The sequence below is a fragment of the Bombus pascuorum genome, chromosome 4, assembly GCF_905332965.1.
Source record: "Bombus pascuorum chromosome 4, iyBomPasc1.1, whole genome shotgun sequence".
NCBI lineage: Eukaryota > Metazoa > Arthropoda > Insecta > Hymenoptera > Apidae > Bombus > Bombus pascuorum.
The window spans coordinates 7,647,542-7,661,203 of NC_083491.1; the positions used below are offsets into that span (position 1 = coordinate 7,647,542).

Consider the following 13,662-nt stretch of genomic DNA (forward strand, 5'->3'; position numbering starts at 1 on the left):
ATTTACTTACATTGTAAATATTTAAAATAAGATAAGAAAACGAGGCATGAGATGATAGTTTCATAACATACCGTACAATGAATATTTTCTTTTAATTGAGCATAGAAGATAGTAGGAGTAATACAACAACACATTTCTATCTCAATATAGTCTATGTCGTTTGGTATATTTATAAGTTTATAATGCATTGAAAGATCTTCTTGTGAAGCAATATTAGGAGTTGAAGTAATTGTTGTCTCTAATTTAAACCATGATACATTTTCAACATCAGTTACAGTATCATTGTCAATATTATGTAAAGTATCTGTATCATTATCTGGAAGCAACACAGAATTTTCAATAATAACTGGATCTTTTATCACGTCATCACCCAAAGAAAATGATCTCGGGTTTTCTATAACTACATCTGAAGTAACATTTGTAGTTACTCTATTTTGGAACGTAATGGCCTCAATATTAGGTTTAATGTTCATTCCCCATTCATTGATAAGAAATGTGATTAAATCAGTTTTCTTTTTGCAGTATTTGTTTGGCAAGATCTTTAAAGAAATCTGAAACATTGCAGGCGTACTAAATTAAAAAAGATATGAATAAATAAATAAAAATGAAACTTAATTATTTTATTAAGTTTTAAACATCGTAAACGTTCTTTCTATTTTATAAGCATTGTCAAATTATATTAATTTTATTGTTGAATGAAGTTTGTTTTGGTAACATTACTCACATTGAGGTATTTTTCACTTCTATAAGTGATTGTAACTTCGCATTCCTGTTCAATGAGAAGGTTATGTATTCTATCTAAATCTTCTGTTGCCCACATTCCACTCTCAGTCCCCTATTAAAGTAAATTTAATCAATAATTTTAGAACATATTGATTAATAGATAATATATGGAATCATTTAAACTATTTACCGGATTTAAACCTTCGATCAAACATTTTGTGCATTGAATTGGAATATCTTCTAAGATAACTTTTTTGTTTAAATCATCAGTTGTACATTGCTCTATGTTTCCATAGTCTACAAATTCTACCTGTAATAAATATATTTCGTAAAGTATTACAACACATATATACTTTGTAATTGAACAGATGATGGGAATAAACTTTTACATTAATTATGTCGTTTCCTTGAATCTCCACTATTTTTCCTCGGTACCATTTTTTATTTACATGATACTGTGCAATACATGGATCTCCTACAGCCCATACAGTATCACAAAGTTCAACTGAACAATTGCTGTATATTTTTTCTAATTTCATTTCTATATATTCTAATATTTTACTACCTAAGAAAAGAGGAACATAATAAGAGAAGCATATTATATGTTTACTATTAAATTTATTACGTTGTATCTTTTAATAGAGTTAATTTAAAAAGTATATACGTACTACCCGTTTTGGAATGAAGATAAAGAAAGCCGCTATGATCTAAGTATGTCGGTATAGCAATAAATGTATCTTCATTTATTGGTTCTACTGGTAACCAAGCTGATGATAAAAGTTTCGGAACGTTATCAAGTATTTCTTCCGTGTTCTCATAAATTTGATTATTAGAATCAGAATTTAAATGATGTAATATTGGCTTCGATATCGCTGTAGTAGCAGTTATCTCCATGGGCTCATTGGAACAATTATTGATTTCAAACCACTTCACGCTGGATTCATATTTTGTTAATCTTTCAAATTTCTTCATTAATTGTCGTTTCAATTCAATTGCTAAAATTTTATCTCTTTTTTTCGCATACCTGGACATTTTTAAGCGTGTGTAAATCAACTTTTTAAGAGGAAAAAATTGGATAGGAGAATACTATTATTTTAGAGAATATTTGAAGCGATGACGTACTCCTTCACGGGTAATGCTACTCCTTTCTCAACCAACATTCTATTGATAGAATTAATTTCATATCTTGTTGGTGCCAATGGCCCGTCCATTTTTACTTCTTTAATCCATAATTCAACCGGTATTGCAGAATCTTCCATATCTTCGTCTTCCTATAAAATGGTGCAGGAGATATATGACATTAAAAGATAACCATATTACGAAGATGTAAAATAAATAACAAACAAATTTATAATGTACAATCTATATAACAGTATTTAATCTGTTCGTATCATGCATTATGATGGTCAGTAGAAGTAAAACTTTTGTTTTACGAACAAGATACAAAATATTATATGCGATACTATTTAAATAAGATAGATATAAAAAAAGTTCAGTGTTTTTCTTAGCTAATATATTTTTTTTTCACTTATTTGTGATTAATGTTTACCAATTTAGATATGTAGAATTTGGAAGTCTGATTGTTATCTATGATTTCGCGCAATTTCTCACAAGACAACGATGGCCACGTGGTGGATCCTCCGCAGGGTAATATACCCGTTAGCTTTATCTTAAAAACGTACGTTGATATCTTAGAGAACAGGGGATGCAACGGTTGTATGTCATTTATCGATACAGTTTCTTCAACTCCTATGTCGTATAAAAATGCGACTACTGTATCGTTTGACTTAATATCAACGATTCGGCCACGATAATACATATCACTTCTTGTAAAATAAACTGCACAAGTAGCACCTTTGGTCCAAATATCTCGTTTTGCGGGACGATACTTGTTATAAAATTCTTGCATCTGTTTTATCATTAGTTCCACGTCGCTCTGATTGCATGCGGCATCAGAAACGTAAATGTTGTCTGGAGACTGCACTTGGTGTATTTGAACTTTTATTTTGAAAGGATCTTCATTCTCTTCTGTGACTTTCTTCATGTTCCCGTTTATTGGATTATTGTAATATTGATCAGATAATTCTAAATAACTAATATCTTTCTTTGGTTTTTTTTTCATTTTTAAATCGAATGTACTCATTGTTGTATTGTGCGGACTATGTCATAAAACAAAGAAACATATTTATTATCATAAAGTTTGTATAATACGTTTAATATTTATATTAAATATAATAATTATATTTTTAATATTTTTCTGATTATTTTTAATAAATTGATGTTAGATTTAAGATTTAGATTTCAAAAACAATATCGATAATATAAAAATGAAAAATAAAAGAAAGAGAGAGAAGGGATGATAATTAATGTTTTAAAAGCGTTATTAGAAAACATTTCAATTATTTACCTAGAAGTGATGTACGTTGCTAGGTTCTTTTGTACTAGTAAGTCAGCGACATTAATACTGTTATCATGTGTAAACATAGCAACGTTGTATGTATCTCCAAATTGATTATAAGGGATAATTTTGAAATTTGACTTCATATCCATTAGAAATTTCTTTATGAATTCCTTAGTTTCCAGCTCCCATTGGTTTTTATTGTTAGATCGTGGCTTTATGTTTCTTAATGAAACTTTTACAGCCTGACGGTGAACAAATGATATTTTGCTTCAGAAGAGAATTATATTTAGAACTAAAGATACATATAAATAAATTACTTGTGTTCTGCAGGACATGTATTTTCTTGGAAGAGCTCTGATGGCATCGTAACTTAATATCGATGTATATCCTAAGTCTACGTAGAAAACTTTTATAGTGTTCTCGGTAACTTCGCGTATGAGTCCTCTGTGCCAATATCCATCGACTCCTTGTGCAGCACATGGTACATCTATGTAAAAAAGGACACGCGTAATTAATTGTTCCATCAAAAGAATATTTCACCGCGCAATACGATTGGATATTTTAGAAGGTAATTTCTAGGTAGCTTCTATGTCAAGAATCTATTAGGCTACATATTTCGTGAATTGTAAAAAGAACTTTTATAAGATCTAAATTCTAAAATATATAGTTGTATACTTTATTGTATAATACTCAATAGCGTGGTAGTACACTCTGGTATTTTATATTTTATAATATTTACTATTATCGTTAAATATTTAATAAGAGTACTTTAAGAAATCTACCTTTACAAGGTGCAAAGATAATATAATCAGTGGTATTTCTTTCGTAATCATTCATCATTTCGTATTGCATTTTGTGAAAGGTATATCTATTTGTGTGTGTCTGTAACATAAATATTAATTTATTAATTCCTACGTTTTTATTTGTTTATTTATTAAACAGAAAACTGATTATTAATAACTGACAGTAAATAGTAATTAGTTTACTATCTATTAAAGCTATTCATTTACTATGTATTAATTTATATTAGTAATAGTAATAGTAAATTAAATATTAATCTACTATCAACTATCTAATTTACTGATAACTGAAGGAAGTAAATATTAACAAATTACATACCCTTTGAACATATATACAACTAGGAGATTCGACAAATAGGATTTCAACATCCGAGTAAATTTCTAGGTCTAACGCTTCCTTAAAATACTTCCTTGTTGAGTCAGGATTCATTCTCTGTAAACAAAGGATCGATGATCAAATCATGCAGAGTAAAATTGAAACGTTTATGAACGGTTCGCAATTACCATTAATGTGTTTGGTGAAATACAAGTGCCGTATTTCATATACGTTAAGGAGTCTTTCACGGATATTAAACCCGAGTCTTTGGATGATATCACGCACAGGTCGACGTAATAGGTATCACCGGTTATCATCTTGATGCACATCGATACTACAGAATTTCTAAAAATATATAGTATAATAATAATGTAAAATATTATTGATACAATAATTAAAAGTAGATATGATTATTGATAAAAATTCTAAATAATATAATAAATAATAACAATAACAAATATAGAGTTTAGGCTTTTAATTACATTTCCAATTGCTTTGCGAGTTTAATTATACTTACGTGCAAACTAGTTTCTTAAAAACTCGAGTGGCATCGGGATGCCATTTACCATTATTAGGAACAATATCGAACAAGGTGCACCTAAGGGCCATCACCGGTAACATCGCAAATTGTGGTATAATATTTCTTATTCTACTCAAAGGTACATTTTCCTCTTTCATCCCATAATCAATAAAGAACAGACTATATATTTCGTCATCGTTCATATTCGTTTTCTTCTCTATGACACGTGCACGGTACCAAACATTGTGTTTCGAGCATTGCGCGATGTACAGCGCATCTAGAAACAGAGATATATCCTTTTTAAATGCAGGAAGCTTAAAAAATTGTAAAAAGCGATCATAATGTTGCATTTAGAAGTTCAGATAAATTGAATCCTACTATAGCGGTCATTTCATTATACAAAAGTTACGAAAAAGGTATTGTGTTTAATAAAAATTTTAAGAAAAACACGACCAAAGAAATGGGAAAGTTCAAACTTGAAGCAAGTGGAGTTATCGTACTTAAAGTTATTTCCGCTGGTATTATTCCTGTAGTAGTCGCCAGTGTAGCCAGTCCTTTGCTAAGATCCGATATTTTCTGTTGATTTTGTACTATCTGAACGTAAAAGCAAGAGGGGTCCACGATGTGGGTGACATTGACCATCTCCGAGGATCCTTGAAACAAAAGATAATAAATTAATCCTTCATGTATAATACTATATAACTTGGAAGTTATATGCCCATGTATTCACATATATACACCTCATTCATAAGTATCAGAACATCCACTAGTATTATCCAAAATATAATATTCGACATCGACGAAAACAATCGATCGATTAGAATTTTGTATCCTCGCAAAATAACGATCCGGATCGAATAATAAAAGTTGGTAGAAACTTAAAAAACTATCTACAAGAGTTATAATTATTTGGATAATTTTCGACAAATTATTTCTGACGAAAATATTACGTAAATTGCGATCTTTGCATAAACTAGCAAAGAACGTCCTAAACGATACTCGTTATTAAGAGAAAGTTGTACCTACGTACCAATAATATCAAGACTATCGTTCGTTATGATGTTAGGTTCAGTCTTCGGGGATGTTCTCTTATTTTCTACTAAAATAAAGATTTTCATTATGGCAAAATTTTCAACTAATAAAATTAAATTAATAAAATTATCAATTATTTGTTTCATAATAATATAGTTTACTCTTAAAATCGAAGAGTTTGCAACAATAAGGAGGGCAGCTCCAATATTTAAATTGTATTTAATCGAAGGGAAAGAAAGATTTAGGTTTTATATTTAAAAGTGCGAAAGTTTATTACTCCAAGTGTTAGCAGATAATGAATTTATAGCACGTTTTTGATAAAGTGTTCTGATTTTGAGTTAGTCGTTGTTGGTTTATTCAAATTATTGGAAAGTGGAGCTGCCTCACTATTCAATTCTTTCTATTTTGAAAATTGATAATAAAGAAAGTTAATATTACGCGAAGTAACAGTCTCTTCGACCAATGGTTCTATCTCGTAATCCTTTGGTAGCAAATCCTTTTGTTGCAAGCTGTAGATGGGTGTTTTCGGTATGTACAAGCAGCAGTGTTGTTCTATAGTCTTGATGATGTTACTCTTGATGTCAAATCTGAAAAAAGAAGCGTTCATTCTTCTTAAGAAAATATGTTAACGAATGTGTCGTTTAATTAAGAAATAACAGCTGCTTCGATGATCAAGTTACACTTAATTGCAATATAATAATTTAAAATTCAAATAATATTACAGTAGCTCGTGAAAATACCTGAACATTTCTGGAAAAATTTTATGATTTTTTATACAAAATATTTTGAAATTTCATAAATATTGTAATGAGACACGACTATTGTGATTATATGTTTATTGCTCTCTCATCTTCGTTCGTTTTTTGTGTCGAGGAATTAATGAAATTTCATGACTATTTTTATGAAATTTTATAACTACTTTTGAACCAAGAAATATCAATCTAAAACAATGATCGCATGTTGAATAGAATTGGAAAATGTAAGAAAAAATAGAAGTTGCAAGATGGAACTGTGATCGAAGACACTCAAAATTAACTAAATCGAGGAGCTTTCTGGGAAACAGACTCGCGAGACAGAATGACGAATTAAGCAAACTGCGCGAGAAGCTTTAGTTTTTTAATATCAGTTACATTCGCATTGAAAACTATAGTGACCCTAAACAACTTGGTTTTTATTTTTATAAAATAAATTAAACAAATCGTAATAGTCCACCTATTCGTCTAGTGTATTTTCCAATACACTCGGCATCTATAAATAGTTTTATTACAAATCTATAGGTTCTTTTTCATTTTTAATTACTCTATGTATTGGTATTGGTGTTATTTTCAGATGTGAAAATTTCATAAAAAATCTATCGAACCAATAGAATATTAAAGTCTCGATTGCGTTCGAATTATCGCATACAAGCATCGAAAAGAAAAAAAAAACAGATTTCTTTTAATTAGTCGAAATCTCGAGGAGAAAATAAAGAGCGACGTTCGTTCTGCTGGTTAAAAAAAAAGAGGAATATACCGAAACCGCTTTAAAACGCAACTGTAGATACATTACGCTTTAATTAATTACTCTTACACCTCGAGTGCTCTCTCCATACCCACCAGTTTCTTTTTCTGTCTTTCATTCTCTTTTCGTTCGGACATCTATAAGCTGCTTACGAATATAAACGACAGAGGATTTGTCTGACTCTGCACCATCGTCGGTGTCGAGGAAAATAAATCGTTCAATATGCACCGGAGATTTTGATTTATCAAAAGCTCTAGATTTTTCACTGTGTTGGAAAATCTCTGTGTACCGTACGAGAGCTGCAAGAACGTTAAGGAATATGATTTTGTTGTTCGACCGTTTTAATGTTGGAATCGAGATAAATATCGTGCTGGATCGACATCGATCACCTATTCAAACAATATTAAAACGTGTTAATAAATTTTATTCCTCGTTCGTTGTTTTCTTATTTCTCTTTATCAATTGCTTTTGAGACAATAGTAACCGAGACGAATGGAAGCAGATATTTGAGGCAATTGATGATAATTATGCGACAGATATATATCCTCGATAAAATTCTATCATTTTATTAAAATTTTATCTCATTGTTTTACTTTACTTTCAAAAATTTCATTATTTTACTTTATTTCTAAAAGTATTGGTTCGTCATTCCATCAAAGGATAGAACGAAAAGATTAGCTATATTTTCTAGTTTCTTTAAATCGTATGTTTGTTTTTGACCTTTAGCTGTTATCGAAGTTGAAGGTAAAAATTATTTTCTCGTTTCTCGCAGTGGGAAGTAAAAAGAGTTCGGAGAAAAGAAACGGGCAGTAAGTTAAAGAAACGAAAATTAAAGGAGAGAAAAATATTGCACGAAAATGAAATATCACTTACACGATTTTATCGGCTTTATCAGTGTTTTGAACCAGATAGCATGGAATGTCGGCCATCGGTTGCAATTTTTTTATCACTTGCTGAATATCTACCTGGTCGAGGTTGTTTTGGATCGATGTCGATATCTGAAACAGATTTTTTAGTACGTCAATCGATCGTTTGATCTTTTACAGTAGCCTTTTAACATTTATCCACATATTTAATATCACCCTGATTTTTATGGACTTTGTGGAACAAGATAATTAGGCGTGTTATTTCCCTTGATAATAACAAATAACAAATCTTCATTAATATTCGACAATGTTTGCAAATCGTGTATTTAAATCGCTGGATATAAAAATTTAGCAAACGTAAAGAACAACTTTGTGCCTACAATTTTATTATTATAGATATCATATTTTTGTCCTAGAAAATTCTCGAAAGACGTCGCGAGGAAAACTTTTAACAATTTTCACTTATATTACGAAAATTTCATAGCTGAAACTCTATAGACTAATCGAGGAAAATCTCGTTACGAGTGCAGATATTCTCGTTTGTTGCGTACAGGTGAAACATTGGTTGGATAAAAGCGATAAAACTTCCCCGCGGACCTAATAATTATACCAATCAAGTTGAAATTGTGGATGCAATAATGCTTTGTTTAAAAACACATGTAGATATAATTTAGCCAACGAAATAGAGCGCGTGAAACGTGATGTCGATTCTAAACTGGAAAATAGGAGATACTTCTAGTAAATTGAAATTTGAATATTTGATAAATCGTTTAACGTATCGTATAAATACATGATTTATATATAGCATGATTTATAATACATATATTATAAATTACACGATAAATTCGAATATTTGTGATAAAAAAGCTCGTTATTGATTTACTTTACAACACACGAACACAAACAAACAAGAGATTGTCGTAGTAACAAAATAATTTAGATGTTGAAAATGAGAAAACGGAGGTAATTTATATTTCATTAATTATTAGATCAATTTTAGTTTAGTTTGACCATAAATTAATTAAAATTCGTTCGGTATCTGCCTCTTAAAAAAAAAAAAGAAAAAAGAAAGAAAACAAGGGAAACGTTTAGCCAGACATTTGTCACTACTATACTAATACTAAGATATTAAAAAAAATTATATTTTTGCATTAAAATAGGTAACTTCACAAATCCTTAAATTGCAAAAGAAAAAAAGAAAATTCGAAATTTGTGATAATTCTAAAACATTTTCCTCAATTCATTCAGGACTAATCTTTTTTTAGCCTGTAAGAAAAATTATTTTTTATTAATAATTAATAACAGAAACACATTTCTTCGGATGGTTTAGCAAAGAAGATCGACTGTATTAAATTTTGAGACCAGTTTCACCGAAAACAAGTATTGTTTAGTTAATGAATAAATTATAGACACTACGAAAGGATTAAGTAGTGCATGTAAAAGTTTCAAGTCGGGTACTTACCAGAATGGCAGATTGAAGTCGTTCTTCGTACTCCCTCAGCTGCGTGAAAATCTCGTTGATATTCTTGTTCTGCAAATTTGTATACTCCTGTAACGTATCAATGATCTGTTGCTCTGTATTTTGAAGAACACCATGCAAATAGGCGAAATGCTGTGTCACGGTCGCCTCTATACTGGCGATGTTCTGTATTTCTTCTACCGAGGTGGAGGATACAGACGTCAGTTTCTGAAATGCAAACACAAAAATACGTAAAAATCAATGTTAACGTTACGTTAGAAAAGGAAATTTATGTACGGAATAAAAATTATTCCACCAAGAATCAACCTATGACCTGTATTAATCCACTCACAAATTTTCTTCCAATCAAACTATGTTATGCAATTTTCCTTTCCAACATTGCGATTGTGGAAGGAAATTCGTCAAACATTAAACGTTAAAAATCAGTGTCTTAATTTAATCAGATATTAAATCCAGGTATTTTCATTCTTTCGATACGTTTCTTCCTAGCCTTATCACACTGACTGTTCGATGTGTAAGTTTCTCCTACTACATTGAGCTTCGCTGTTAAACGAAATGCTTTCGGTGATAAGCGAACAATGAATAATTCTCCACGTACACGTCCTTCGATATTAAGGTTCGAGCAAAGACTAGATTTAAGCAAATCAAAAGACCTTCTTCATTGCTGAAAAATATTACCGTGAATCGTCAAACTCTTGCAAAGGAGAAACCGTACAAATCGGACATTAAAGTTCCAACATCGAGACTAAGTTTCAACATCCAGGCCAAGTGCCAACATCGAGACCAAGTTCCAGCTTGAAAAAGTCTTCCTTAAGAATTTTTCTCATTGAACCGCTATCATGAAGATCCTCGATAAACCGACAGCTGTAAAAATGTCCAAAACCTCGCCATTAAATTCGACGGTATTAAAGGTTTCGAGGTTGCCAGTATCTGGCATGTCGACAAAGGCCGAAGCGGATGTCTGAGATACGCCAATACAGAGAACTCTACGATTTAAATGGACCACTGTCACCGGGTCATAGCGAGGAATTCAATAAAACGTCATGTCCCGGTTAACGCTCGCTGATAGTCGAAATAAAAATAGAGAAATCGCTTCATAAGACGTTCACGTGAAATTACACGTAACCAGAGGAAGCTGATGCAATACGCTGATTGATATTCGACCGGTCGTTCGGGTCGCATCTTAAGAAATCGAGGCGTCTTTAGCAATGACTACCGAGTGAAACGGTGCTCGAGTACGCTGATGCTGAGAATTTTTTAATTTTAGACGTCTGGAGTATGTACAAGAATGACACTCTTAAAGATATATAGTTTTAGCTTCTTCTATTGAAGAGTGGAATTTCCAGCCGATTCACATTCAAATATAAATTTCACATCTTAAGTGTTACATGTAACAGGATTATTAATATCGATAAATTCGACTTTCAGTGTTTGAAAGTCTGAACATATTTAACATAGCACTCGTTTGTAATTTCATGTCAGATTTTTTATATAAATTCGACGAAACTTGTAAAACCACCAAACGCTTCTAAAAATAAAAATAGGCGATTTAAATTCTTGTCCGTGTCACAATTATAGACGACGTACAGAGGGCTAATTTTATTGCGTACTTTCAATCGGTTTCGGCAAATTTGTGTTTTTCTAGAAGTGAAAGATATCTCAAGTTTGTTAAAAACACGGAAAATTCATTATTTCTTCACACAATTTTACGTTATACATATTAAGATATTACGATCTAAAATAATCATTAAGATCTAAAATGAGAGTGCAGGAGTTGAAATATGCTTGGAAGATCGCAGTAGAAGTAACGTTCATTAATCTTCTCGACACAGTAGAACTTCATTTATCTGTACGAAATTTAAGATAATGGTCAATTAATTTTTGCTGCTTGAATTCGCTTATGTTGACACGTGAGCTCCTATTATGCGAATGAAAAGTAACGAGCAGTGAGAATAATTAGCGAGCTCCAATTATATATGAACTCCAATTACATAAACTGTCAGTCTGCCAACTAATTCAGATAAATGGAATTCTACTATAGTCGTTCGAGTTTCTGCACGAAACCAATGGACGTCTTGAAAGACTAATCGTAGCTGTAAAGATCGAAGGATCCATAATTGTTAACCTTCGTTAACGATAAGCCCTGGTTTGCCTCCGGATGGGACCAGAATATCAACAACACACTACGATGACATCGGCGTTGTGCCGTCGTTTCGCCGTGAACTAGAAGGTCGTTCGAGCGACTTTCTAGAGGATGATCCGTGAAGGGAGAAGACTTATCTGTCGTGAAGGGAGAGCGGCACAGATCGGAATGGCAGGGAGTAAAGGAACAGAAGAGGTGGTCACAGTGTGTCGGTGCTTAACGTCGAACCAACGACCGAACAAACGCGCCTTTCCCCAGTCTTTCATGTCTCGAGGACCGGTTACCATCGTTGACTCCGCTGTCGGCCTCGTGTTCCGTGTTTCATTATTCGTGATCGGTTGTTTCCTGTGACTCTTGTTGACGGCGTTGAGGATGAGGTTGGTTCCTCGTCGAACCGTTGGGTCTTAGTTTCTAGAGCCTGTTGGAGGGTTTTGGGGACCAAGAGCGAACCGGAAGTACCATGCGGGTGTTCGACAACCTCTGCGCGCTGGGATACATCGCGTTCCTTTTGTTGCTTATCGGTGAGTCTCTTTTTCATGAGTAACGACTGTTATCTAATAACGTTGATAGCGGTGTGAATATCAACGACTTTACGTCGTTTCGTGTTCTAGCGTTAGATGCCACTGACGATATGCAACGAGTTACGAAAGTATTACCTTTGCAATTATTGAAGCCATATATTTCTTACGATATACAATTTACTATAATTTAACTTTCGATTCGTTTATTGGCAAATAGCAATTCATCATAATGTAAATGAGAATTTTTAAGAAAACGTTGAATTCGATAATTAGGAGGATAATCGATCCATATTTTATTTATTTTGTTGAAAATGTGCGAATGTGAAAGATACCTATCTTTTTTTTTGGCTAATGTTATCTCTGGTTCCTATCGTGGATGATTAGTGCTCTCCATTAAATTTATGTGAACTTATTAAATTAAATTTATATAAATGTGAGCTGTTATATCTGATGTTTAAAACGATGTTGCAAGTAATAACCACAGGCAACCTCCTTATTGTGTCATAATTAATACATAATTTTATTTAATAATATTAATAAATGTTTTTCTCTGTATTGCATAAATATTATTATATTGTCTGGCTTATCAGATATTGCACGAACAATTTCTGCAGCATACATTTCAAATAGTGTTTCTTGTTTCGACTAAATACAACATCTGATATACCTGGCGTAATATTCTCTGTTTAAACAGAAGGATTAGAAAACGAGAATAAGCGAAGCAGAGTTACAACATTGTATGCCATGGAAATTGAAATAGGAAAGTAAAACAAATGCAGTCGGAATCATTTATGAAATCCATGATATTAGTTCGAATAATCAAGATCCTACCGTATTTGTTTCATCTATAAAATTCCCCTGGATATTAAAACATAATGTCATATAGCGTGAAGTAATCGAAGTGATTAAAACATTACAGACACTGAACGAACAGAGGAAAATTCAAAGAAGAAATTTCTCGCGTAAATTCAAGCGTCTCGAGGTAGAAATTACGCGTGGCGGAGTTGCGCTTCGAGAAAGGAAAGTACCGCGAAATATTAGTGATGCAAGTCCATTGTCTCCGGAGCCTGGCATTCTGATTGCCTTCTCCCTCACCGCACAGTAAACGGTCGCATAGGCCTATTTCTAAGCCTGATATGTAACAAATTCTCACGAGCGTTAAACAGTCGATGGCCGAGTCCTAATATGGACAACTAATGCCACGCTTTCTCCATTCCTTTTAGCCTCTTGCCAATGCCGAACTCGTCGATTAATTTCGCGCCCACAACTACGCTACGATCGTTCCTCCGACACATAAACCGCGAAAAATCAATTACCATTCCCCTTCTAACGAGGAACGAGGAGCTGCGGACCGTTCTCG

The 13,662-nt window shown here is 32.4% G+C and overlaps 2 protein-coding genes across 3 annotated transcripts in view; one reads left to right on the forward strand and one right to left on the reverse strand.

Annotated features, from left to right (window-relative positions):
• The window catches only part of LOC132906569 (RING finger protein 17), a 309,846-nt gene that overhangs the window by 1,281 nt on the left and 294,903 nt on the right, over nt 1-13,662 (reverse strand). For both annotated transcript variants that reach the window (XM_060958862.1, XM_060958861.1), the window contains 18 exons: nt 9,621-9,845; nt 8,166-8,290; nt 6,231-6,379; nt 5,791-5,859; nt 5,261-5,413; nt 4,758-5,037; nt 4,429-4,585; nt 4,244-4,357; nt 3,907-4,006; nt 3,442-3,611; nt 3,131-3,366; nt 2,273-2,882; nt 1,846-1,994; nt 1,392-1,747; nt 1,113-1,288; nt 914-1,033; nt 725-835; nt 72-551 (listed from right to left, as the gene is read on the reverse strand). In XM_060958862.1, the coding sequence (XP_060814845.1) occupies nt 72-551; nt 725-835; nt 914-1,033; nt 1,113-1,288; nt 1,392-1,747; nt 1,846-1,994; nt 2,273-2,882; nt 3,131-3,366; nt 3,442-3,611; nt 3,907-4,006; nt 4,244-4,357; nt 4,429-4,585; nt 4,758-5,037; nt 5,261-5,413; nt 5,791-5,859; nt 6,231-6,379; nt 8,166-8,290; nt 9,621-9,845 (3,780 nt within the window). The remainder of the gene's footprint in view (nt 1-71; nt 552-724; nt 836-913; nt 1,034-1,112; nt 1,289-1,391; nt 1,748-1,845; nt 1,995-2,272; nt 2,883-3,130; nt 3,367-3,441; nt 3,612-3,906; nt 4,007-4,243; nt 4,358-4,428; nt 4,586-4,757; nt 5,038-5,260; nt 5,414-5,790; nt 5,860-6,230; nt 6,380-8,165; nt 8,291-9,620; nt 9,846-13,662) is intronic.
• LOC132906586 (uncharacterized) overlaps nt 11,690-13,662 on the forward strand; it is a 111,060-nt gene continuing 109,087 nt past the window's right edge. Inside the window, exon 1 of the mRNA XM_060958913.1 lies at nt 11,690-12,302. Within this exon, the coding sequence (XP_060814896.1) occupies nt 12,242-12,302 (61 nt within the window). The 5' untranslated portion in view covers nt 11,690-12,241. The remainder of the gene's footprint in view (nt 12,303-13,662) is intronic.